A 24,364-nucleotide genomic window follows, 5' to 3' on the forward strand; every position below is an offset into this window, starting at 1 on the left:
ACAATAGGACTGTTGATTAGATGAACAGTCCCTGGCAAAGAGCAAATATGCAATTTCTATCAAAATATTAAAGGTAAATAAATAGACTGATTTATAGTGAATATCTAAAAGCATGAACTAGAAAGACACTAAATTTATGATAGTAGTTGCCTTAGTGAGGAAAAAAGAGAAGAAAGGAAAACAAAAGACTTCAACTACCGCAATAATGTTGTTTCCTTTTCTTCAAAAAATAAACCTATAACAACACAAAATAATGTTTATTATTTATTTTTTGAAACAGTAATTCTAGGTGGTATTTATTATTATTGCATTCTTTTCTATATTTAAAATGTTTTCATTTAAAAAAAAGTTTAACAGTTTTTCTTTTCCCTTAAGTCTATCACTAATACAACAGCTATGCAGTATGCTTAAGCCAAGAAAACTGAAAATAATTGGGCAAATAAATAGCATTCCAGTGTACAAGCCAAGTCTTCAGATTTTCAAACTATTATTCTCCAACAATTCCACTACACTTTTTAGTCCAGGGAGTATTTATAACTGGGAAATTTTGGATAGCTTCACTTGCTCAAGTCATAAATTTAAAATGTTAATAGAGTGCATAATAAATATTGGTATTTAGTGTAGAACCCCTCTTACATGCTAAAGTAACACTAATTACTAAAAAGCCAAAATGAGGGGTAAAAAGTACAGTGCCCTTCACAGGAGAAGAACTTTATTAATAATTCATTTTGGAGCTGTAGTAAGCAATAGAAAATTTCTAAACCATGACTCCTGTTCCCTTGGCCAGTATACAAAATAACCATATTTTAAATGAAATCAACTAAGCTATAAATGGCTTTCAATGTAATCTGATAAATTTTAATCAGCCATAAAAGGCAGCATAAAGGTATGAACACACTCTAAAACCACACCTTATTTTTTTAATCTGAAAATGTATTAATTTAAAATCAGAAAATTGAAATTTGTGAGATTTTAAGATATCTTCTGCATCTAGATTACATCTTTTGGTCTTATTTATGGACTATTATCCTTTGATTTAATTGTGCTTCTCAAACATTTTTGGGAACAGAAATAGTTACTCTTACATTTACTAAAAAAATACAGTTGGAGAAAAAATGCAGTTTAACTCCAAAGAAGCTAGTTGGTTCAAAAGATCAGACTTTATTATCAAGTAAGAATAATTTTTTTTTTTTTTTTTTTTTTTTTTTTTTTTTTTGCGGTGCTGGCGATTGAACCCAGGGCCTTGTGCTTGCAAGGTGAGCACTCTACCAACTGAGCTATCTCCCCAGCCCAGAATAATTAATCTTAAGCCTGTAAAACTTGGATTTTTAGAAGGGTATGATGGCATACACCTGCAACCCCAGCAACTCAGGACTCTGAGGCAGGAAGATCACAAGTCTGAGGCCAGCTTCTGCAATTTAGTAAGACCCTACTTCAAAATACAAAATAAAAAGACCTAGGGATGTAGCTCAGTGGTAGAGTTCCCTTGAGTTCAATTCCCAGTACTATAAAATACTTGGATTTTAAAAATGAAAACTGGTAATATTTGATCTGCTTCACTAAAAATATTTTAGGTGGAGTCCCAGTGGTTCTCAAGTAGGAGCATGTAAAAATTTCTAGGGTGAGAAGGGTTGTCTTGTTAGGGAGGAGCTATTGTTACAATGGCAGGAGTGTGGGATGGGAAATACTGGTATTTTAGTGGGCTGGGACCAGGGAAACCAAATGTCCTACAATGCACAGAGCAGTTCTGCACAACAAACAATTGCCCTATCTTAAATGCCAGTAGTGCCCCAACTGAGAAATACTGTGTTGGAAAAGTTTAATCATTCTTAAACTAGGAAACAATCTGTAGTAGTCTTTCAAAAAAACCAAACTTTTGTGGCTTACAGGGACACACACAGATAATTTTTTAGTAAATGTGGACTTTTTTGGTTACCAGGGATTGAACTCAAGGGCACTCAACCACTGAGCCACATCCCCAGCCCTCTTTTTTATTTAGAGACAGGGTCTCACTGAGTTGCTTAGCACCTCAACATTGCTGAGGCTGACTTTGAACTCACGATACATCCTCCTGCCTCAGCCTCCCGAGCTGCTGGGATTATAGGTGTGCGCCACCACACCCGCTAGTAAATGTATTTGCAACTTCGATATTTATAAATGTAGAAATTTAAAACTTTGGACTGGGTTTGTAGTTCAGTGGTAGAGTGCTTGCCTAGCATGTGTGAGGCACTGAGTTCGATTCTCAGCACCACATATAAATAAATAAAGATCCATCACAAATTAAAAAATATTTTTAAAAAATAAATTAAAAACTTTTCTTTTACATAGGCAGTTTCTTTTTAAGGTTACTTTTAATTTCTGTTGGGGTTTGGGGGTTGATTTGTCTTGCACCAAGAAGGTACATTAAAAGCTTTGGTTGAAAGGACAAGTTTTCTCTGATATATGAATGCTGATTCATAATTGGGGGGGCAGTGAATGGAGGAACTTTGGATTGGGCAGAGGGGAATGAGGGGAAAAGTGGGCAGGAAAGTGGGAAAGAAGGTGGAATGAGATTGACATCATTAACTTAGGTACTTGTATGATCGCACAAATGGTATGGACTCTACATCACGTACAACCAGAGAAATGAATAGTTGTGCTCCAGTTGTGTACAATGAATCGAAATGCATTCTGCTGTCATGTATAACTAATTAGAACAAATTAAAAAAAGGTTTGGTTGAATAAATTAGTATGAAAATGTACCAATTAAAAAAAAAAAAAGTTGTCAGACATGGTGGGGCACACCTGTAATCCCAGAGATTCAGAAGGCTGAGGCAGAAGAATCACAAATGCAAGGCCAGCCTCAGGAACTTAGCAAGAAACTTGTCTCAAAATAAAAGAAGAAACAAAGGACTAGGGATGTAGCTCAGCGATAATGTGTTCCTGGGTTCAATCCGCATTACAAAAAAAAAAAAAAAAAAATTAAAATAAAATAAAAAGTTAGTTAAATAGTCTATGACCAAAGGCTGGGGTTGAGCACTTGCCTAGCATGTGTGAGGCACTGGGTTAGACTGTCAGCACCACATATAAATAAGTGAATAAAATAAAGGTCCATCAACAACTAAAAATAAATTTTAAAAAATAGTCTATGACTAATATTATATATTTAATCTTTTCAAAGTGGGAATTCCTCAAATCATTTTCCAGAGAATCAAGGAAGCTTTCAGGACTCTCAGATTATACTACTGTGTACAATGCTTCGGAAAGGCTGGAGATATAGCTCAGTGATACAATGCTTTCCTACTATACCATGCCCCTGGATTTGATTCCCAGTACTGCCAAAAAGAAGAAAAAGGAAAAGAAACCTTAATGGTTTTAAAGTGCTTTGAATAATAACTGCAGCCACCCTTTACTATGGCCTATGCATTCTACAAAGCATTTATGTATGTTACCTCTAATCTTTGTGACAACTCTGTAAAGTAGGTATTATCATTTCCAACGTAAAGGGTTTTGAAAAACTTAAGACCCTGAGAAATCAAGACTTGATCAAACACAAACAAGTGGCAAACTTAAGATTCAAATCTGATCATTCCCAAATCTAAGCGTTTCCCACTACAGACTATCTCCTCCAGAATCATAGCTAAATTTCTATGAAAAAATATTTGCAAATTAGCTATAGAAAGCCACTACTATTCTCCACCCTTCCTCAACAGAGAGACTAAAAAGTGCACAGATGATAACTCATCAGCCTCTAAGACAAAAGCCTTTAGTCATTTCAGACATAAAAATTAGCATTAATTCAAACAGGCTTTCTAAAAAATGGATGACAAAGTGACAGGAAAAATATAATAACTCAAAGTAGATGAAACTTCACTGTAGAGTAGGCATAAAGTATAATCCTGAAAACCTATCAGTCACTGAAAAAGTATCAACCACAGAAGCAGATAGCAGGATATTGTACTATCAACCAGTAACCAAAATTCTTCCATCTAACTATCATGGTGTACAGAATTGATAATGAAGTTTCCCCCAAGTGAGGAAAACAGATTTCTGAGTTATCAGTGGATTTTTATATCCTAGGTATAAAAAATAGAAAAAGAATGCAAACACAATATGCTAATATCCTAAACATACTTTCTTTCTATAATCATAAAATCCCCTAAATAATCCAAATGAAATAAGGATTTGTTAAGAGTGATATGCAGCCCAGGAAATTGTTCATTAATTTCTAAGAACAGAAATACTGACAAGCATATTAGTTGTGTTTCAAGACCAAACACATGGCAAATCTACATGACAGGTCTGCTCAGCTGTTATCTTTTCTATGAACCAACGCAGCAAATACAGACACGTTTCAGGATGACTGCCTAATTAAAAATAAAAGCAATACTGCTGAGTTTGCCATCCTGCTGTGAAATAATAAGTTGCGGTTTCCATTCAAACGAAAGGCATTCAAGCATAAAAACTGGCATCCCCTATTTAATTAGCCACGAATATACACAATGGCATATGTTAGTGCCAGACAGATCAAAAGCCAGTTCTTAAAAGTGCATTAGCTCTTTTGGATAAGCATTATATTTGCCACGTAACTAGAATCCACCAATTCCTGGGCCAAAGGTTAAGCCATGACACAAAACAGAAATTTAGGCTGAAAGCTGTAGAGGTACTTAGAGGTTAACTAATTCAATCTTTTGATCGATTCAGGAATCCCCTCTATTAACTCAATCAGATGTTAACTGGGTTCCCATCAGGTGAAATACTAATATATAGGTGCTTATATATTAACATTATAGATGCTATATTTACTCAACATTTATTATAACCCAGGAACTTTTCCAAGTGCTTTATATTTAATAATCACAACAGTCCTATAAAATAGATACTATTCTTACCTCACCTTACAAATGTGGAAACAAAGGCATAAAGGAATAAGATAACTTGTCCAATCTCATAGAGCCAGGATTTGAGCCCAGAGCCTGTACTCTTAATCACTATACTAATACTGCCTCTCTCTGGGAGGAGGATACAAAACAGAATAAAACATGACTGCACTTCTCCAAGAGCTTAGTCACCCAGAAAGACACAATTAACACAATACAGTGCAATAATTGCTAATGAAAGATTAGAAGAAGGGTTAATGTCACAGCAGTGAGGACAGAGAAGTGAGAAAGAAGATAAATAACTTTAAAAAAGAGATCAAGTGGGGCTGAGAATACAGCTCTGTGGTACAGTACTTGCCAAGCATGCACAGGAGACCCTGGATTCAAACCCTAGCACTGCAAAATACAATTTTTTTCAAAAACTCATTTAATTGCTGTCTGATAATCAAAGACCCTTCAAAATATAATAGCAAAACCTGGACACAGTGTTGCACACCTGTAATTCCAGTGACTCAGGAGGATGAAGGAGGAGGATTGCAAATTCCAGGTCAACCTGGGCAATTTAAAGATATCCTATCTCAAAAAATAAAACAGACTGAGAATGCAGCTCAGTGATAAAGCATCCCTGAGTTCAATGCCCAGGACCAAAAATAAATGATTAATAGCAAAAATAGATGCATATTACATGTATGATATTCCTAGGGCAGAATTCATGTATGACTATGGATTGTTTTGCACAAACTAGATACAAATAATATAGTTTCAGTTGTGTACAGTGATGCACCCCCTGTAATCTCAGCTACTCAAAGTTGAGGCAGGAAGACTTCAAGTTTGCGGTCAGCCTCAACAACTTAGCAAAACAAAAAATAAGGGACTGAGAATTTAGTTCAGTGGTACAGTGCCCCTGAGTTAAATTAACAATACCACAAAGGGAAAAAAAAAGAATATAGTTTCAGAGGGCACAGTAATCCCAGCTACTCAGGAGGCTGAGGCAGGAGGATCACACAAATTCAAGCCTGGGTAATTTAGCAAGACCCTGCCCGAAAACAAAAATGAAAAAGGCTGGGGATGGAGCTTCCTGTTTTCTCTATAACTTTATATGCTGAAGCATGAAATGACATGAAACATTAGACTCCAAGTGATCAAGTGCTTAGGGTTATGTGGATTTCTAGGTTAATATCTCTTAGTTTACATTACAAAGGCTTAATAAGAATTGAATAAAAGGAAAGACAAAATTAATAACAAAGGATTACCTAAAGTTTAACAAATAATTTTTATTCAACCATATTTTCTTTCTCAAATGTATTATTTCTGTTAAGAAGAATATTTTATAGTTATTAAAATGACAATTGGGGGGTCAGTAGTGGAATATGTGCTTAGCATGCATAAGGCCCTGAATTCAATCTCCAGCATTCCCCTCAAAAAATCAAAAAAGACAGTTACTGTAAGTACACAAAGATATATACACCAGAGTACTAATTTACACATTTTTGTTAACAGAGAAAAACTGGAGATAATCCAATGTCCTTCAATAGGGATAGGTTAAATAAATTATAGACATCCATATAATTTAACATTATGTAGTCATTAAAAGAATGAGGTAGGGCTGGGAGTATAGCTCTGAGCTACACTGGTAAAGAGCCTGTCTAGCATTCTAGGTTTAATACTCCAGACTGGGGGGGATAAAAAAAAAAGGGAATCAAAGGAATGAAGTAAATTGTAAATTCTATACATACTGACATGGAAAGATGTTTGAGTCTCTCTTAGACAATAAAAAGTGACAACAGAAAGTGGCAAAGTAGAATGCAAAGTGCAATCCTTATTTATTTATGTATGTATGTATTTATTTATTATTGGTACTGGGGATTGAACCCAGGGGTACTTAACCACTGAGCCACATCCCCAAGATCTTTTTTTTAATTATTATTGTATCATTTTTTAGTTGTATATAGACACCATTTATTTATTGTTATGTGGTGCTGAGGATCAAACCCAGTACCTCACATGTGCTATGCAATAGGCAAGCTCTCTACCACTGAGCTACAACCCCAGTGCACACCCCTCTTCCCCATTTTTTATTTTTCATTTTGAGACAGGGTCTCACTAAGTTGTTGAGGCTGGTTTTAAACTTGGAATCCTCCTCAGCCTCCTAAGCTGCTGGCATTATAGGCATGAGCCATTGTGCCCGGCTTGTTTTTATTTTCTTAAATAAATAGAAAATATTAGTATAACCTAGAAAACACACACACACACACACACAAACTGTCATCTTGGTGGATTTATAAGAGACTCCTTTATTATACAATACATTTCTATGAGGTTAATAATTTTTACAATTATCATGCATTACTTTTGTTTTAGATGGGGTGGTCTTACTATGTTGCTCTAGCTGGTCTCAAACTTGTCATCCTCCTGCCTCAGCCTCCCTAATCATTGGGATTACAGGCATGCACCACAGTGCCCACCTACTTTTTCTTTTTTTTTTTTTTTTTCTTTTTTTTAGTTGTAGGTGGACACAATACCTTTATTTTATTTATTTATTTATTTATTTTTATGTGGTGCTGAGGATAGAACCCAGTGCCTTACACATGTTAAGCAAGCACTCTACCACTAAGCCACAACCCCAGCCCTTTTATTTATTTTTTAAAATTAAGATAAAAAAGTTAGAACAAGGGCTGGGGATATGGCTCAGTGGTAGAGTGTTTGTCTAACATACACAATTCCCACTATCACACCCACCCACCCACCAAAAAAGGGTTAGAAAACAAAAAAAATCCTTTTTCCTCCTATAACAGTAATTGAGACGATATAGTTACATGAGATAATTTATATATTAAATGACAAAAGGGAGGGGCAAAGAACATAAAAATTGAATAAACAATTTTAAGTGTATAAAAGTATGCACCAAAAAAATAATTACACTAAAGGGATCATTTATTTTGGAGTGTAAAAATTATGATTTATTCTGTACTCTTATTCTGAACTTTCCATAATGGTACACTCCATCTATAATCATAAAATGGAACATCAGTTTATTAAGAAATGTGGGGCTGGGGCTGTAGCTCAGTGGTAGAGCACTTGCCTAGCACATGCTTGAGGCACTGGGTTCGAGCCTAAGCACCACATAAAAGAATAAATATTGTGTCTAAAAAAATGTGGCACAGTGCACATAATATCAATGAATAATAATCCTGAGTCTCTTAAAACACTCAGTTATGACTATACAGAAATACAAATGCAAAAGACGTAACCATTAAAAGGATTTCATATTAACTGCAGCCTACTAGCTGTTGTTTCCTCTGATGGGGGTTTGCTTTCTTTACATATTTTCTTTTTGATGAAAGTTTAGGAAAAACAAACAGTTCCAATTAGAGATCTATTCTATAATGTAGTTACGGAGTTTCTGTTTGGTTTTGGTAGTCCTATGGGTCAAACCCGGAGCCTTCATGATAGGCACTCTACCACTGAGCTATACCTCTCCAGCTCTAATTATGGAGCTTTAAGAGAGCTTTTAATATGATTTTCCTGAACTTTTGACACTGCAAAGAGAACAGAGATTTATCATGCCAATAGAGTTATGTGGTTTTTAAGAATCAAAAGGAATAGCTAGGTACAGTAGCCACAATTCTAGCTATTCAGAAGACTGAGGCAGGAGGATCACAAATTCAAGATCCATCTCAGCGATTTATTGAAACTCTGCCTCAAAATTGCAAAAAAATTAAAAAAAAAAAAAAAAGCCAGATATGGTGGTGCACACCTGTAATTCCAGTGACTTGGGAGGACCACAAGTTCAAAGCCAGCCTCAGAAATTTAACAAGCCCCTGTCTCAAAATTAAAAATGGAAAAAAAAAATGGTTAGGGATGTGACTCAGTAGTTAAATACCCTTGGGGTTCAATCCCCAGTACCTGGGATTAAGTGGTAAAGGATAACTAACATGCAAAAGACTCTGGGTTCCATCCCCAGTAACCCCACCACACACACACACAAAGAATTCAAAGGAGATGAGCAGACACTTCTGTTATAAAAGTTTTCTTCACACAGTGCCTATTTTCACAGACCTTTTATACATATATAAATATTTATACACATACTCCTTTTTAAATTAAAAAAACGTTTTGGAAGTACTAGAACTTGAACCCAGGGGTGCTTGCTCTACCACTGAGCTACATCCCAGTCCTGTTTTGTTTTGTTTTGTTTTTTGGGGGGTGGGGGTGGCGGATTACCGGGGATTGAATTCAGGGGCACTCCACCATTAAGACGCATCCCCAGCCCTATTTTGCATTTTATTTAGAGATTTAGAGAGAGGGTTCCACTGAGTTGCTTAGCACCTCGCTGTTGCTGAGGCCGGCTTTGAACTAGCAATCCTCCAGTCTCAGCCTCCTGAGTCGCTGGGATTACAGGTGTGTGCCACCGCGCCCGGCAATCCCCAGTCCTTCAATTTTTATTTTTCGGGGGCAGGGTTTCACTAAGTTGTGCAGCGGGTCTTGAACTCATGATCCTCCTGCCTCAGCATCCTGAGTAGCTATAATTACTGGCATGCACTACTATGCTCAGCTTAAATACAATTTTCGCGGGACATGGTGGCGCACACCTCTAATCCCAGTGTCTGGGGAGGCTGACAAGAGGCAAGAGGATCAGGAGTTCAAAGCCAGCCTCAAAAAGAGAGGTGCTAAGCAACTCAGTGAGACCTTGTCTCTAAATAAAATACAAAAGAGGGCTGGGGATGTGGCTCAGTAGTTGAGTGCCCCTGAGTTCAATCCCAAGTAACCCCCCCCCAAATTATAATTTTCTTTAATTGTATTTCCACTAATTCATAGGAATGAAATATTTCAACAGCATTTCAGACTAACCACAATCTAAAATGGTTTTCACATAATACACGATAATTTAAAATATAGAAAGAAATCTGTTGCTTATAAAATTCCTTAGCTGCCATTCAAGGACATGACTCCTCTAAAAATAGGCAATCATTATTTATAATCCAGACTTAGTCCACCTTTCTAATGCAGGACTCCCTTCCCACCTCAGCTTAAGTGATGTTCACCTCATTTTAGCTCTTGTAGTACATTTTAACTATACTTACATGGTATTCACTAATGTGTTTTTGTCTTCCTACCTCCACTCATACCTCTTCCAATATATCCTCTAGGCTAAGCAAACTTTGGAGAACCCATCATGTGTCATATACTCTTCCTCATTTAACTCCTACACACATCTCCAACCTCATCTATTTCTTTTTCTCCACCCATAGACACAACCTACTCCAAATATAGAGTTTTTGTAAGGCCCTGCTCACACTTCAGTGCCTATGCGTGTAATACTCTTTCTACTTGATGTGTTCTTCCTAGCAGCTTCAACATGGCTCTCTCAAGTAATCATCTCATGTGGGATGTGCTCTATGACCCCTCAATCTCCTTTTTCTGTGCTTTTATAATGCCCTGTACAAATCTGTTATCACAGTTATCATACAGTATTTTAATTGTAGTTTATCTGTCTTTCACTGGACTATGAGCTCCAAGAATTTACCTTCAAACTAATTGTGGCATAGAAATTATAATATAATATAAATCAAAATACTCAGTGGAGAAAAAAAAGGACCATTAATATTACATACTTTCTATATTAAAAAAAAATTAATTCTTAGTTGGGTGTAGTGGTGCACTCCTATAATCCCAGTGACTCAGGAGACTGAGACAGGAGAATCACAAATCAAGGTCATCCTCAGCAATTTAGAGGCCCTAAGCAATTTAGCAAGACTGTCTCAAAAAATAAGACAGGCACAGTGACACACTCCTATAATCCCAGTGGCTCAGGAGGCTGAGCAGAAGAATCAAGAGTTCAAAGCCAGCCTCAACAATTTAGCAAGATGCTAAGCAACTCAGTGAGACCCTGTCTCTAAATAAAATACAAAAAAGGACTGGGGATGTGGCTCAGTGGTTGAGTGCCCCTGAGTTCAATCCCTAGTATCAAAAAGTACACACACACACAGAGTATGAATTCTGACAGGACATAGCCCAGTATGTTAACACTGGTTATTAACTTGTTCAATCATGAACAGATTCTGAGGAATTTTTATTTTCTCCCTTGAAATCTTTCCAATTTCCCAATTCTTCCTTAATAAATATGCATTACTTTGATAATTACAAAAAATATTTTAGCCTTCCCAAATTGTAAATCCTACCAATCGGTAGGTTTGGTACTAAAACTAAATAGTATGTAAATTTGTGAACCATAGCTAATATGAGTGAAACATATTGATAACTTTCAGTCAAATTCTAATACAAGGAACAATAAGACTAAAATATGCAAAAATATTTCAGGATTTCCACAGTGAAATCATTGTGGAAATCATTTTGAAAAATATCCCATGCAAATTATCCAAGGGAAAACATTAACATAATATCAATACCATCCTAGTTTTCTATATTGCAAATGATAATTATATCATTCTATTCTATTTAAGTGAAAAGATGACAACTCTGTACAACTTGTTCAAAAGACAAATTAATAAATAACACCATATTTCATCTGTATAATGATTTACAGTTTACAGTTCACAAAGCACTTTGACCTTCACAATAATTGTTTTCTTGTGCCCACTGGATAGATAAAAAAAACTAACAATTGAAATGCAGAGGGATTCTCTTAATTATAACTCAAAATCCAAAAGCCATAAAGAAAATATTGATAAATAGCCTACATAGAAATCAAAAACTTCCATGTGGAAATATAACAAAACAGAAGACAAATATCAAAATAGAGCTAGGGTGTAGCTCAGTAGAAGAGCATGCTCAAGGGCCTCAGTTCAGTCCGGAGCTGGCGGGGGGAGAGCCCCTAAAAATCAATAGGAAAGAGATATATGACTCAACAGAAAAACAGGTAAAAGACTTAAACAGGTAGTTAATGAAAAAGGACTCAAAGAGAACTCAAAGAGAAAAGAAATGACTCAAACATATAAAAAGGTACTGAACCTTAGCATTAAAAAAAAAAATTAAAACTACGCTGACATATCATTTCTCCCTATCAGATTGGCAAAATTTCAAGTTTGATAACAGCAAAGCATAATACTAACAACATGATCCTAGAGCCAGAGTGCTTAGTTTAAACTTCTACAGCTTAATAGCTGTGTGATGTGTGATCATATAAATTTTCTATTCCTTAATGTATTCACCTGAAAAACAGATAATAATAGCACCTACCTCAAAGGAATCTCACTAAGATTAAATGAGGTAATGTATGTGAAGCACTAATAACAGTACTCATGCATATAGTAAGTACTATATTAATAGCTACATTACAGTCAATGTAAGTGCATGAACAGGCAATGTATATGGGAGCAATCCCTAAGGAAAAAAATTTACCAATATATTTCATAATGATAACTGCATTTATACTTTAACCTAGAAATTCTACTTCTGTGAATTTATCCCATAAATCCTCTTGAACGCACGTAAAATGACATGTTCAAAGGTCTTCAATACAACATTGCTTGAACATTTAAAAACTGAAACATAAATGTCCATAGTGAGAAGCCGGGCACAGTGACGCACACCTGTTCCAGCAGTTCGGGAGGCTGAGGTGGGAGGATGGAGAGTTCAAAGCCAGTCTCAGCAACTTCACAAGATGCTAAACAACTCAGTGAGACCCTATCTCTAAATAAAATACAAAGAAGGCTGGGGATGTGGCTCAGTGGTCGAATGCCCGGAGTTCAATCCCAGGTACCCAAAAAAAGAAAATGTACATAATAAGGAACTAGTTAAATAAACTATAATAAACTATGATACATCTATTTCATGGAAATCTATTAGATACTATGCAAGTGTTCAAAAACAAATACTAATCTATGCATTGATCTGAAAAGGTCTCCAATATACATTAAGTGAAATGGCAAGACTGTATGCAGTTGGACAGCGTGCAGAACAGTGGGGAACCACAGTATTCTGCATGAAAAATGAGAAAAATAAAATTATATACCCATGTTTGTAAGCATTTGTCTCAAGAAAGTCTAAAAGAATGTAAAGACAGGGAATGTTGATGCACTTTCAGCTGAAAGCGGCAGAGAACTTATCCAGCAAACAAGAGGCCCTGAGTTCAATAACCAACACTAGAAAGAAAGATCATGACAAGAGAATAAGGAAATGGGTAGACAGGGGGAAAGGCATGGGATGAGACTTTCTATATATATAGAATATATAAATATTTACATATAAATATTTTTATATTTAACCACACAGATATATTATCTATTCAAATATCAGTTTTAAAAATGAACCAAAGGGCTGGGATTGTGGCTCAGTGGTAGAGCACTTACCTGATATGTGTGAGGTGCTGGGTTCAATTCTCAACGCCACATAGAAATAAATAAATAAAATAAGGGTATTGTGTCCATCTACAACTAAAAAAAACTTTTTTAAATGAACCAAAACCTATAGAGGGTGAGTCATTTGCCTATAATAATATAGTTAATATAGAAATTACCAGGGTTCATTACAATTAGGACTTTCAATATTTTTCCTTTGATCATTCTGCCTTTCTAAAATATTCAAGAATGTCTGGCATGATGGCACATGCCTATAATCCCAGAAACTTGGGAAGTTGAGGCAGAGGATCACCAATTCAGTTCAACCAGTCTCAGTAACAAAGACCCTGTCTCAAAAAAAATTTTTATTATTTGTATTTTTGGTATTGGGTATTGAACCCAGGGGTCCACTGAGTTATATTCCCAGCCCTTTTAATTTTTTCAGACAGGGTCTTGCTAAATTGCTAAGATGACCTTGAACTTGTGATCCTCCTGCCTCAGTCTCCCAAAGGTTTACAGGTGTGCGCCACCATGCCAGGCAATATTTTTGATGTGTGTGTGTGTGTGTGTGTGTGTGTGTGTGTGTGTGTGTGCGCGTGTGTGTTGGGGATAGAACCCAGGGCCTCATGCGTGCAAGATAGGCACGTTACCACAGAGCTATATTCCTAGCCCTCAAAATAAAATAAAAAGGGCCGGGAATGTAGCTCAGTGGTAAGGCACTCCTGGGTTTCATTTCCATTATCGCAAAAAATAAAATAAAATAAAATGTTCAGGAATGGAAGGTTTAAAATTCTAAGGTGGGGGCTGGGGATACAGCTGGTAGAGTGCTTGCCTCTACCAGTTGGTAGAGTTGGTAGAGTGCTTGCCTAGCAAGCAGGAGGCCCCGGGTTCAATCCCCAGCACCAAAAAAAAAAAAAAAAAAAAAATTCTAAGGTGTTTTTTTCTCTGAAACAACTGTTCCTGAAACAACCACTCCCTGGGTGCTTAGCAAAAGTAACACTAGTGAGACCATACTGAAGTCATCTCCATTTGATGACTTGCAAAACAGTATAATACTAATTGTTGGTCCAAAACATTCACCATTGCTCACACAATACAATGTAATAATTGGGTTTCATCAACTATAAAGAGATGAAATTTCCATAATAGTCCTTATCATAGATTTCAAATTCAAACACATTTATTTTGTACAAATAAAATGTATGACATTAAGAATATATGCATAAACACTTTCACATAGGGAAAAAAACTAAAAACAAGTCAACTTTCTACTCTAAACAAGGGAATGAGCACGTGTAAATGTGAATGTTCGTTTTACAATTAAATAAAACTACCCAAGCAGGTGGTACACACTTGTAATCCCAACAACTCAGGAAGCTGAGACAAGAGGATCACAAATTCAAGACCACCCTCAGCAATTTAGGCTCACCTGGGGATAAAGCTCAGCGGTACAACACCACTGAGTTCAATCCCCAAACCAAGAAAAAAAAAAAAAAAAAAAAAGACAAAAAGAAATTCCCAACATTATTTCCTAGGTAGACTTACCAAACAACCTACAAAATTGTTTCACCCATATTAAAAAGATATACATGTCAAAAATCTGTAACACCGATTTCAGAATTACGTAGATCTTGTTCAAATTCTTGCCTGTAGGTAACCATATTTTGCAAGTGCAGGGATCTATAATTTCTTTCTTTCTTTCTTTTTCTCCCCCCCCCCCCCCCCCCCAGTGGTGCTAGGTGCCTGGGCAGTCTTCCAGTGAACTACATATCTAGTCCTTTTTATTTTGAGACAAGTTCTCACTAAATTGCTGAGGCTGGCCTCGAACTTGAGATCCTCCTGCCTCAGTTTCCTGAGTCTCTGGGATCACAGGTGTGCACCACCACACCTAGCTCTATAAAGCATCTTTATGGTACATGGCATGTAGTATAATCTCAATAAAAACTAGTTTCACTACCAGTAGCTCTCCTTCACAACCACTTTTTTTTTTTTTTCCTTGAACTGGGAATACTTAACCATTGAGTCACATTCCTATCCCTTTTTATCTTGAGACAGGGCCTAACTAGGTTGCTTACAGCCTTGCTGAATTGCTGAATCTGACTTTGAACCTGCGATCCTCCTACCTCAGTCTCCTGAACTGCTGGGATTATAGGTGTGCACCACCATGCCCAGCTATAACCACTATTAAAAGAGTAATTCTACCCATTTACTCCTCAATTAAGAGGAGTCAGATAATTTACCATGAACTGACTACTGACATCCTTGCCATTGCCACACTATCAAAACTGCCTTTCAAAGGAAACAAGTAACTTCCTAGTTGCTAAATTTGGTGGCTTCTAATTTTTATTCCACTTGAACTCTGTAACACCTGACACTGATGGTCATTCCCTTCCCTCTTGAAATTCTTTCTTCTTTTGGCCTCCACAATAATGCCATTCTGTTCTACTGCTTGTCTGATTCATTTAATTTCTCTTTTTCAGTGTCTCTTATCCTTCAAACAATGATGCTCCTTCTGGTCCACAGCCCCTTTTTTCCCTCTTCTTTCAGTATTACCATTCCATACTAAGGCTTCAAATATCAATATATTTTCTCTTTTTAAAAATTTTTTTTAATTGTAGATGGACACCATACCTTGATTTTATTTATTTCTTTTTATATGGTGCTCAGGATCGAACCCAGTGCTCAGCAAGCACTCTACCACTGAGCTATAACCCCAGTCCAATATATTCTCCCTTGGTTCTTCAATTTATGTATTCAGTTCCAATCTTTCTCCCCCAACTTGAAGACCCAAATTTCGTTACCCACAGTGTATCTGGAAACACATATACATACACCTTGAACAACTTGTCCAAAAACGAATTCATTGCCTTCCCTCAAAGTTGTCTTTTTCTTTCTTTTCTTTTTTTCTTTGATTAGCAGTACTTAGGATTGAACCCATGGTGCTTTACCAGTGAGCAAATTCACCAGCCCTTTTTTTATTTTTTATTTTGACAGGGTCTCATTAAATTGCTGAGGCCTGGAACCTGTGATAGTCTGGCCTCAATCTCCGGAGTTGCTGGGATTACAGGTGAGCAGCACCCTACCCAGCTACAGTTACTTCTTTATATTCTATATTTCTATTAACGACACCAATTCATACCATAAGTTACATCAGAATCCGCCCCTTAAAAATAAAAAATCAACAAAACCCCTCAATTCTATTTTGAAACCTCCTGGAATTGTGTGCTATTCTCATTTTCCTAACACCATCCCAGTTTATCCTCTCCCATCAGATTAGCACATTAGTTTTCTGCCTACCTAGGCCTTCTGCACTTTCAATACTTCCTGCACATTTTCACCAAAGATAATTCAATCACATCAAACTCCTGGTCACAAACCCTCTATATTCCCCATGCCTACAGAAAGTCCCAATTCTTTAGCGAGTTTTTCTCAGGGGTATAAATTGAAAGGTTTTTTTAATTGAACAACCAGGGTTTCATTTCTGGCTAAATCTGAAGAGTGGATTATTCTACAGTCTTCAAAGTGAAGGATAAAAGGCAGAGGGGGAAAGGGAGAGCAAAGAAGATGGGAGAAAGGGGGTGGCAATGGCATCTGAGGGGAGGGAAGTATCTTTCGAAGGCAGAAGTGGGCGATTTCAAGGCAAGAGCACGTTTGAGGGAAGTACAGTGAAGCAGTACAGACTCGAGGCAGGAGCGGGTTCTGAGGGAGGCTCTCTCAGTGAGGAACTGGAGGTTTCAGAAAGTTTTCCAAGGAATCGAAGGATTCCCGAATCTTGAAAGTGAGGAAGGTCTCTGACATGAGAAGACTTCTAATGGGTTCCTGGCCTCCAAGAAGAGAATGCGGGAGACCCTGAGAGAAGCAAGACTGGAAAGCAAGGGGCCAAGAAGGGGAGTGTCCCTTGCCACTGCGAGAAGGACTTCTGGGAAGCCAACGAGTCCTGCTGCGTGCTAAGCGACCCGTGAGTAGGGGGGCGAGGAGTAGTAGCACCCGCGCGTGGGCCGGTATGTCCCGGGTTCGTGTCTCACGCATCTCCTGAGTTTACCTGAGACGGACTGAGCAGCCGGAGGGTACCTGCGCGGGCGGGAGGGGTAGGCGGCGGCCAAGACAGAGCATAGTAGTCCTCACAACTCCGTCAAGGCAGCGGCTTTTTAGCCCGCGGAGGCGGTGGGGGTCCTTCGCGCAGTTGCGGGCGATTCCGCGAGGTTAGCGGCAACGGAGGACGAGAAGGTTACTGCCATGACCCCGCAGCCGGGGCGTCTACCCCAGCCTATTTGCCGGGGCCAGGACGATCCAAAAAGCGAGACCCAGAGGGCAGCTGGAAGCTCCACTGAGCTCTCCAGCAGCTAGCGACTGAAACGCCTGGGGGGGCACGGGGTTGGGGGCGGTGCCTCAGTTAGCCACGCCCATCTCCTCGGGCCCTCCCTCACAGCAGCCAATCAACTGCCAATCCTTGATAAAGGAGCTGGTGCAATTGCCCAATTAGCGTTAGGGATGCCACGTGGTATGAGGGTGGGCACAATGGGCGTCCAGAGAAGCCAATCAAAAGCTCTAGGCGCCAACTCTTGGAGGACGAAGGGAACCAATAGAAAGGAAATGGAGGTAAAAACAGAAGAGGCAGTGTGTTGGAAAGGCGGAACCCAAGAAGGGAGAATACACCTGGGGGAAATCCAAGTCCAGGAGCCTCTCAGGGCGGGACAGTAAACACAAGATGGACCAATCAAAATGCCAAAGACAGAAGAGACTGGTAATTGATAAAGCCAATTGAAAAGGAACTTGAGTGGTGCGGCTTTCGGGTTGATCAAGGCGTAGCTGAAAAAGTAAAAGGAAAAGCTATATGAACGGGGCGACCTGCAGGATCTCGGTATAGTGAGAGGGAAAAACTAATGCTTGGGTTAGTATTAGCGAATTGAGACAGTAAGCGAAATTAGTAGAGCTGAACAAAAAATTGAGAAGACAATTCAACTGGACTAAGAGATGGATTCGGTGAAGGCTTAGAGCAGATAATAATGGAGAGAGGCTGAACGTGGCTTGGGTTTAAATTCCTATTTGTGCTTTGTTTTTTGAGCTATTCTTGAGCAGGAGTGTGATCTAAACATGGCATTGTTTTAGTAAGATTAATTAGTAGCTCACAGAATCTGAAAAGAAAAGAGATCACCCTAATTCAGTGCCTCTAGCCCAAAACCTCAGTATCATTCTCCTGGCAACAAATCATGTGCTGCCACCTGGTGACAGTTCAAATACCACAGTTCCACATTGTTATTTAATATTTCTGTTGTGAAAGAATGGTCAACCTTACAAGCCTGTCTCCTACAGGACTTGATGCATAGAGTACTGGTAACAATCAGAGTTAACGTAATCATGCCAGATGAATTACCTGCCAGTGGAAGATGTAAAAGACAGGGGTTCTTTGCATCTGCTTCAGCAGGAAGGTGAGGCTTGATGGAAAGGTTTTTTGTTTTTTTAATTGGTCTGCTGGGTCTGAGTCAGGTCGTACTATATCACTTTACTCTCAGCAATCCCTCAATGCTGAAGGGAAAGAACTAAGGACAGCTGACCTCTAAATATTCAGATGTCTAAGGCCCTCTCCCTGTTGACCTGTCTCCTACTTAGGTCAAAGTCATGAATGTACATATAATTGAAGGTAATTTGTCCTTGTCCTTATTCCATCTTTTTTTTTTTTTTTTTTTTTTTTGGTACTGGTGATTGAAACCCAGGGGTGCTTAACCATTAGCAACATCCTCAGTCCTATTTATTTATTTATTTTGAGACAGGGTCTCGCTAAGTTGTTGAGGTTGTTAAGTTGCTGAGGCTGGCCTCCAACTTTCGATTCTCTTGCTTTGGCCTCCCAGGTTGCTGGGATTATAGGTGTGCAGCACCACCACCAGTTCAACTCAGCCTTTTATTATGCTTTTAAATCAGTAGTTATCTCCTCTGTCCACCTACACTGAAATAAGAGTTGAGATCCACTGCATATCTTAGCTCAGGGAATACATAATGAAACTGTTCTCAAAAAACATCCATCTTTCAGGCGTGGTGGCACACACCTGTAATCCCAGCAACTCAGGAGGTTGAGGCAGAAAGATCACAAGTTCAAATTCAGTCTCAGCGACTGATTGAGACCCTCAGCAACTTAGAAAGACCTTGCCTCAAAATAAAAAATAAAAAGCACTGAGGATGTGGCTCAGTGGTTAAGAGCCCCTGGGCTCAATCTATGGTATCAAAAAAAAAAAAAAAAAAAAAAAATCCACTTGGGGGAAGAATAAGATTATCTTTTAACTACATTTAGCAATGGAAGAGGCTTTGATAGGTGCTACTTAGAAAATCTTGGACTGTACTATCTAAAACATAAAGCCCAGGTAAGAAAAAAGTAAAGTTGCCCTTAGTCACCTAGGAAAATATATTTTCCAGAGAGCAACCACATGGCAGAAGAACCAGAATCATTAGACACAAGACACTTTTTTGTTTGTTTTAATTGGAGTTTTTGAGACAGGATCTTGCTATATTACCAATGTTGTGCAGGCTGGCCCCAAACTTGCAATTTTCCTGCCTCAACCTGCTGAGTAACAGGGACTACAGGTACACACCACAAGGTCCAGCAACAAAGTACTTTTTTAAAAAACTGAAACCTAACAGAAATGAGCTAGAGGTATAGTCCAGTGGGATAGGATTTATCTAGAATGCATGAGACCTAGGTTTGAACCCCAGCACCACAAAAATAAATAATGTGTCAAAAATTTTGGATAATGAAATTTTTGTTTCAGTTAATAAATATGCACATGTATATTTACTAGGTCTTACTGGAAGTCCAATCAAAACATTCTGCAGGCCACTAAATTAGTCAAACTGACAGACCAGGAAGAATGCTACTGTAGAAATGCAGTCGGGGATGCTGAGGATAAGGAGAAAGCTTCAAGAGGCAGATGCTGCCCAGACATAGTACTGCATACCTATAATACCAGTAACTTGGGAAGCTGAAGCAGGATCACAAGTTTGAGACCAGTTTCAGAAACTTAGTGAGACCCTATACCAAAATAAAAACTAAAAAGGACTATGGATGTAGCTCAGTGGTAAAGTAACCCAGGTTCGATACCCAGTACCAAAAAGAAAAAAAGAGAAGAAAAAGTAGCAGCAGCAGCAGATGCTGGGGGCTGGGGATATACCTCAGTTGGTAGAGTGCTTGCCTTGTAAGCACAAGGCCCTGGGTTCAATCCCTAGCACCTCAAAAAAAAAAAAAAAAAAAAAAAAAAAAAAAGCAGCAGATGCTGGATGGAGATAAGAATAGGCAGCCTTCTACTGCACAGATCCATGGCCCACCAGAATATCTCACCCTCCTCTGTAACCCCACAGCACTACTGCCCCAGAGCAGTGTCGTACTTCTTTCTATTCACCAGAATGGGAGTTTTTGTATCCTTCCAGTTCACCTAAGCATGTACTCAGAAAGTACAGCTGTAAGCATCTGTGAACTCAGATTTCAGAGATAAATGTCACAGAAAACAACTAAGAGAAAGAAGAAAGGGTACAACTGAGTCTATCCCATGTGGGTACTTTTTCACAGAAAACACTGTAGGGAGAATTAAACCATTTTATTGCAGTTGGGGACAGGAACAGGGACAGGTGGACATTGAGGAGCCTCACTAGAAATGTCATATGCCAACTAGATCAGAAGGGGATCAGCAGGCTACCCAGAAATCTAGGAGGGAAGGGTGGTCAAAAAAGCCTTCATCTCACTATTCCCAAAAAAGTCATTGCAGGTCACTCAAAAGTATCTTGGGACCCTGAAGGAAGAGGTTCTCTTGCTTAGGACTGGGCATGGAGTTGGGAGATACTCAGCATCAGGTTGGAAATGATGCTCCTCTGGAGATTTAGGAGAAAGGGAAAAGGAAGAGAAAAACAAATCAGCAAGCACTGTTATATACATAGAACTACGCCCTGGGCCTGTCTGATGTAAAGGGACATATAGGCCTGATTTGAGATAAAACAGTAGTTGATGGATTTACAAAGAAAAAGGCAGACTCCATTTTACCCAGTGCCAAACATCCAGGCACCATTCAGATTCAGCCAACCCCAGAAGTAGGATCCCTTCCCTCATCCATACCTAGTTTCCTTGAAAGTTCCCAGTTACTGTTACTGTCTAGAAGACTGATTTCAGAGCTAACTGAAGAAAGAGACGTGGTGAAGGTGGTGGCCAGGGGCAGCTTAGATTGGAAGACATCAATGGAAGTCCTAGAAAGAACAGAATCAGAGGCAGAGATGGTGATGATTCTCCCAGCATAGAACTATCCTACTTCCTTAGGCCTTCATTCTCTCCCCCTTTATCATCCATACATATAAAGATATCTCAGTGATTCTGTATCAAATAAAGAATGCCCAATACTGACCTTATGGACTGCAACACAAATACTCAGTCTGTCCCTATCAGTCCTGGCCAAATTTAGAATAACTGAACTTGCCCCAATGCCTGACCTTGGTGAGACAAATCCCCTCTACTGCCATAGCACTCACACCATCTGACCTGAGGAAATTATGCTCCTGCTGGGCATCCTGGGACTCTATCCTGGCAGCCTCCAGGGTGTGACTCTTGCTCTCCTGGCCACTTCGTAGCTTCTCCAACATCTGCTAGACCATGGGCCCAGTTAGGACCAAACCTCTCTTCCTCCAGGAAGAAATCCCCTCCCCACAATTGATCTCTTTAGCACACTTGGAACCTTCATATGAGCAAGGACAGTTTCTCATGGCCTAAAACAAAGGAATTAGAAAGAAGAGCTCTAGAGAAAGTGGAATCAACACAGGGAAAAGAGGGATAAAAATGGGGATAAGACAGGGTATCCTGGCCTATCTGCAGAATGGGAAAAACAGAAAAAAGAAAAAGATTTCTCCATGGGGAAATATGTGGAGATAGGTCTAATCTTCATTCTACCTTCCAGCTGCGGGCCTGAGCCTGCTGCCCCTCAGTCATCTGTTTCAGCAACAGCTCCTGATGCTGGCCTGCAGATGAAAGAGAATTTAAGGGTGCTATTCTCTATTTTTTTTTTCCTTCTCCTTCATTGCCTTATGACCAACCAGGTGCTGAAAGCTAAGACAAAGTATTCTGGTCTAGCTATTAGAAGCGTCCAAGCTGACTGAACAGACAAAACTCATACCATGATAGGCAATGAGCAAAACAAAATACTTTGCCAGATTTCTTAATAGGTCAAACAGGTAGAGCTTGACCATTTACTGGGAGAACAAGAAGGCCTTCCAAAAGAGGGGACAAGGGAACACATACTCACCCACAATTTTTTACTTACTTAGCTGGTTCCGCAGCAACTTCAGTTCTTCTCGCAGAATCTCTGACTCCTTCCACAGGACTTGCCGCCTACAGAAGTAACAGCAGTCATTCTACAGTCAACCAACAGACCCAGAGCAAGGAAGCAATAAACCTCCTGGAATACCAAGAGTTCAGATATCTCAAGAAGGTGAAGCCTGTCACTTACTCAGTTTGGAGCTTCTGGTGAAAGCCACTGGTAGAACTGTATTTTCCTCGTATTGTTTTCACTTGGGCTTGAGTCTGCTCCTGTACCTGATTCTGAAGGCTTTGCAGTTCCCTTCTGAGCCCCTCCAGGTGTTGTTCCAGGAGAATGGCTCGCCCTTCTGGGCCCCCCTGCAGCAATCTTAGTGAAGCTATTGTGGGACAAATTCAAGGATAGCCCTTCTGAGACCTTCACATGGGTCTAGACACTACTTGCAAATCATGACCCTTGCACAATAACAGGTATGCAGCAAAATCATGTGCACACATATAAAGCTATGCATATGAGGAGCTGGGAGTTTAGCTCAGTGGTAAGAGTGTTTACCTAACAGAGCAAGAGGCCCTGGGTTCAATCTCCAGTACTGAAAAAAAAAAAAAAAAAAAACCGTGTGTATGAAAAATTGAATTGATACCTTCCAGAGCACTGATCTTGTTCATCTGCTGCTCTTGCTCTTGCAGCAATCTCTGAACAGATTTCCTTAGTGCCTTAGTTACCTACCCAGGCAGAAAAACACATGAGCTACTGCATAAGAGACTTTCCCACACAAACACATATATACGCACCTAGCATTCCAAGACTCACCTGATCCTGAGATTGAAGCTGGGATCGGAGAATAGTAACTTCATTCCAGAGAGAAGATGGGCTGTAGGTCTCAGCCCAGTTCAGTGTCTCTCGGACAGTGGGAGTCTCTAGAGCCCAAGGCTGTTGGGCTTGGGCTCCTGACTGAGGAGACAAGTGATGAGAGGAAATCCAGGATCCAGTCAGGTCCCCTGCCAAGGGAATAAGGGACAAGGGCAGAATCTGTGCGGGATAACAGAGTTCAGAAAAGTAAAAAGTTGGAATTTGGAAGGAATAGTGGATAGTAAAAGCACTGGAAGAAGGCAAATCTTGGAAAGAGAAAAGGCTGAGGAATGAAAAGGGCAATACTTACCTGAGGAGTAGACCCCAAGGGGATACAGCCTCTGCTACGAAAAAAACAGTTGCACAGGCCAATGAGTTCAGTTTAGTTTAACCTGACACCCCTTCCAAAGAAGAAGAGGAGGAGGAGGAGGACAACTGGGAAACTGGGAGCCTCGGTGTCACCTCACCTTAATGCGGGTCACATGTCCATCAGTTGCACGCAGAAGCGTATCAAGCTCGTCAGACCAGCTTAGGCTCCTACTCATATCCTGTGACTGGGGGTCTGGTTCCCTGCCCACTCTTGTCCTTGCTCGCCCAGCAGGGGATATCCGAGGAACAACCACACCGTTAGCTGGAAAGAGGAGAGTGAAGATGCAATACTAGGGATAGGGATGCGATATCAGACCAAAACTTTAACTCTGACTCTTGGCAGGAGAGCAGCGTTTTGGGGGAAACGGAATACCCTGATACACTGATATCAAGTGGGAGTAGAAGGCTCCAAATCTTGGTCGAAATCCAGGTCCCAACTCCAGGACGCTGCCGCCATCACGCCAAATCTGTCAGCGACTGCTGCAGCTGCTAAATTCAAACCCTCCAGTAGGCGGAGAATGTGTGGCTTCAGACTGAGCGCCGAAGCGCCACTCGGGAAACAGTCCGCCTCTAACCGAGGCAATTTGCTACCGAAGTGGCCGAACTACGTTTCCCTGAAAGACAAATGCGTTCACACCCGCACCGTGAAGCTTGTCGGGACACCGAGTTTTTCGGATTCTGAGGTGGTGGACTCCAAGGACCAAAC

General features: G+C 39.5%; 2 protein-coding genes across 7 annotated transcripts in view; both read right to left on the reverse strand.

Moving 5' to 3' along the window:
- Positions 1–17,518, reverse strand: part of TESK2 (testis associated actin remodelling kinase 2) — a 130,071-nt gene extending 112,553 nt beyond the window's left edge. For both annotated transcript variants that reach the window (XM_079116046.1, XM_079116045.1), the window contains exon 1: positions 17,202–17,518. The gene's annotated coding sequence lies outside the window, so the exon portion shown is untranslated. The remainder of the gene's footprint in view (positions 1–17,201) is intronic.
- Positions 17,519–20,481: 2,963 nt separating this feature from the next.
- On the reverse strand, positions 20,482–24,355 carry CCDC163 (CCDC163 homolog). Of its 5 annotated transcripts, XM_079116305.1 has the most exons (11): positions 24,032–24,348; positions 23,757–23,920; positions 23,600–23,633; positions 23,251–23,438; positions 23,081–23,162; positions 22,633–22,819; positions 22,447–22,514; positions 22,077–22,144; positions 21,672–21,775; positions 21,255–21,382; positions 20,484–21,013 (listed from the first exon to the last, which is right to left on the reverse strand). In XM_079116305.1, exons 2-11 carry the CDS (start codon positions 23,832–23,834, stop codon positions 20,916–20,918), a joined length of 1,035 nt encoding a protein of 344 aa, XP_078972431.1. In that variant the 5' UTR covers positions 23,835–23,920; positions 24,032–24,348; the 3' UTR covers positions 20,484–20,915. The 5 variants fall into 5 exon arrangements, 4 of the variants coding, with proteins under 4 accessions (XP_078972433.1, XP_078972431.1, XP_078972432.1 ...); XM_079116307.1 differs by having other exon boundaries at positions 20,482–21,013; positions 23,600–23,630; positions 23,757–24,350; XM_079116306.1 differs by having other exon boundaries at positions 20,486–21,013; positions 21,672–21,772; positions 23,757–24,280.
- Positions 24,356–24,364: the final 9 nt, after the last annotated feature.

This window comes from Sciurus vulgaris (assembly GCF_902686455.1).
Source record: "Sciurus vulgaris genome assembly, chromosome: 1".
Taxonomy (NCBI): domain Eukaryota; kingdom Metazoa; phylum Chordata; class Mammalia; order Rodentia; family Sciuridae; genus Sciurus; species Sciurus vulgaris.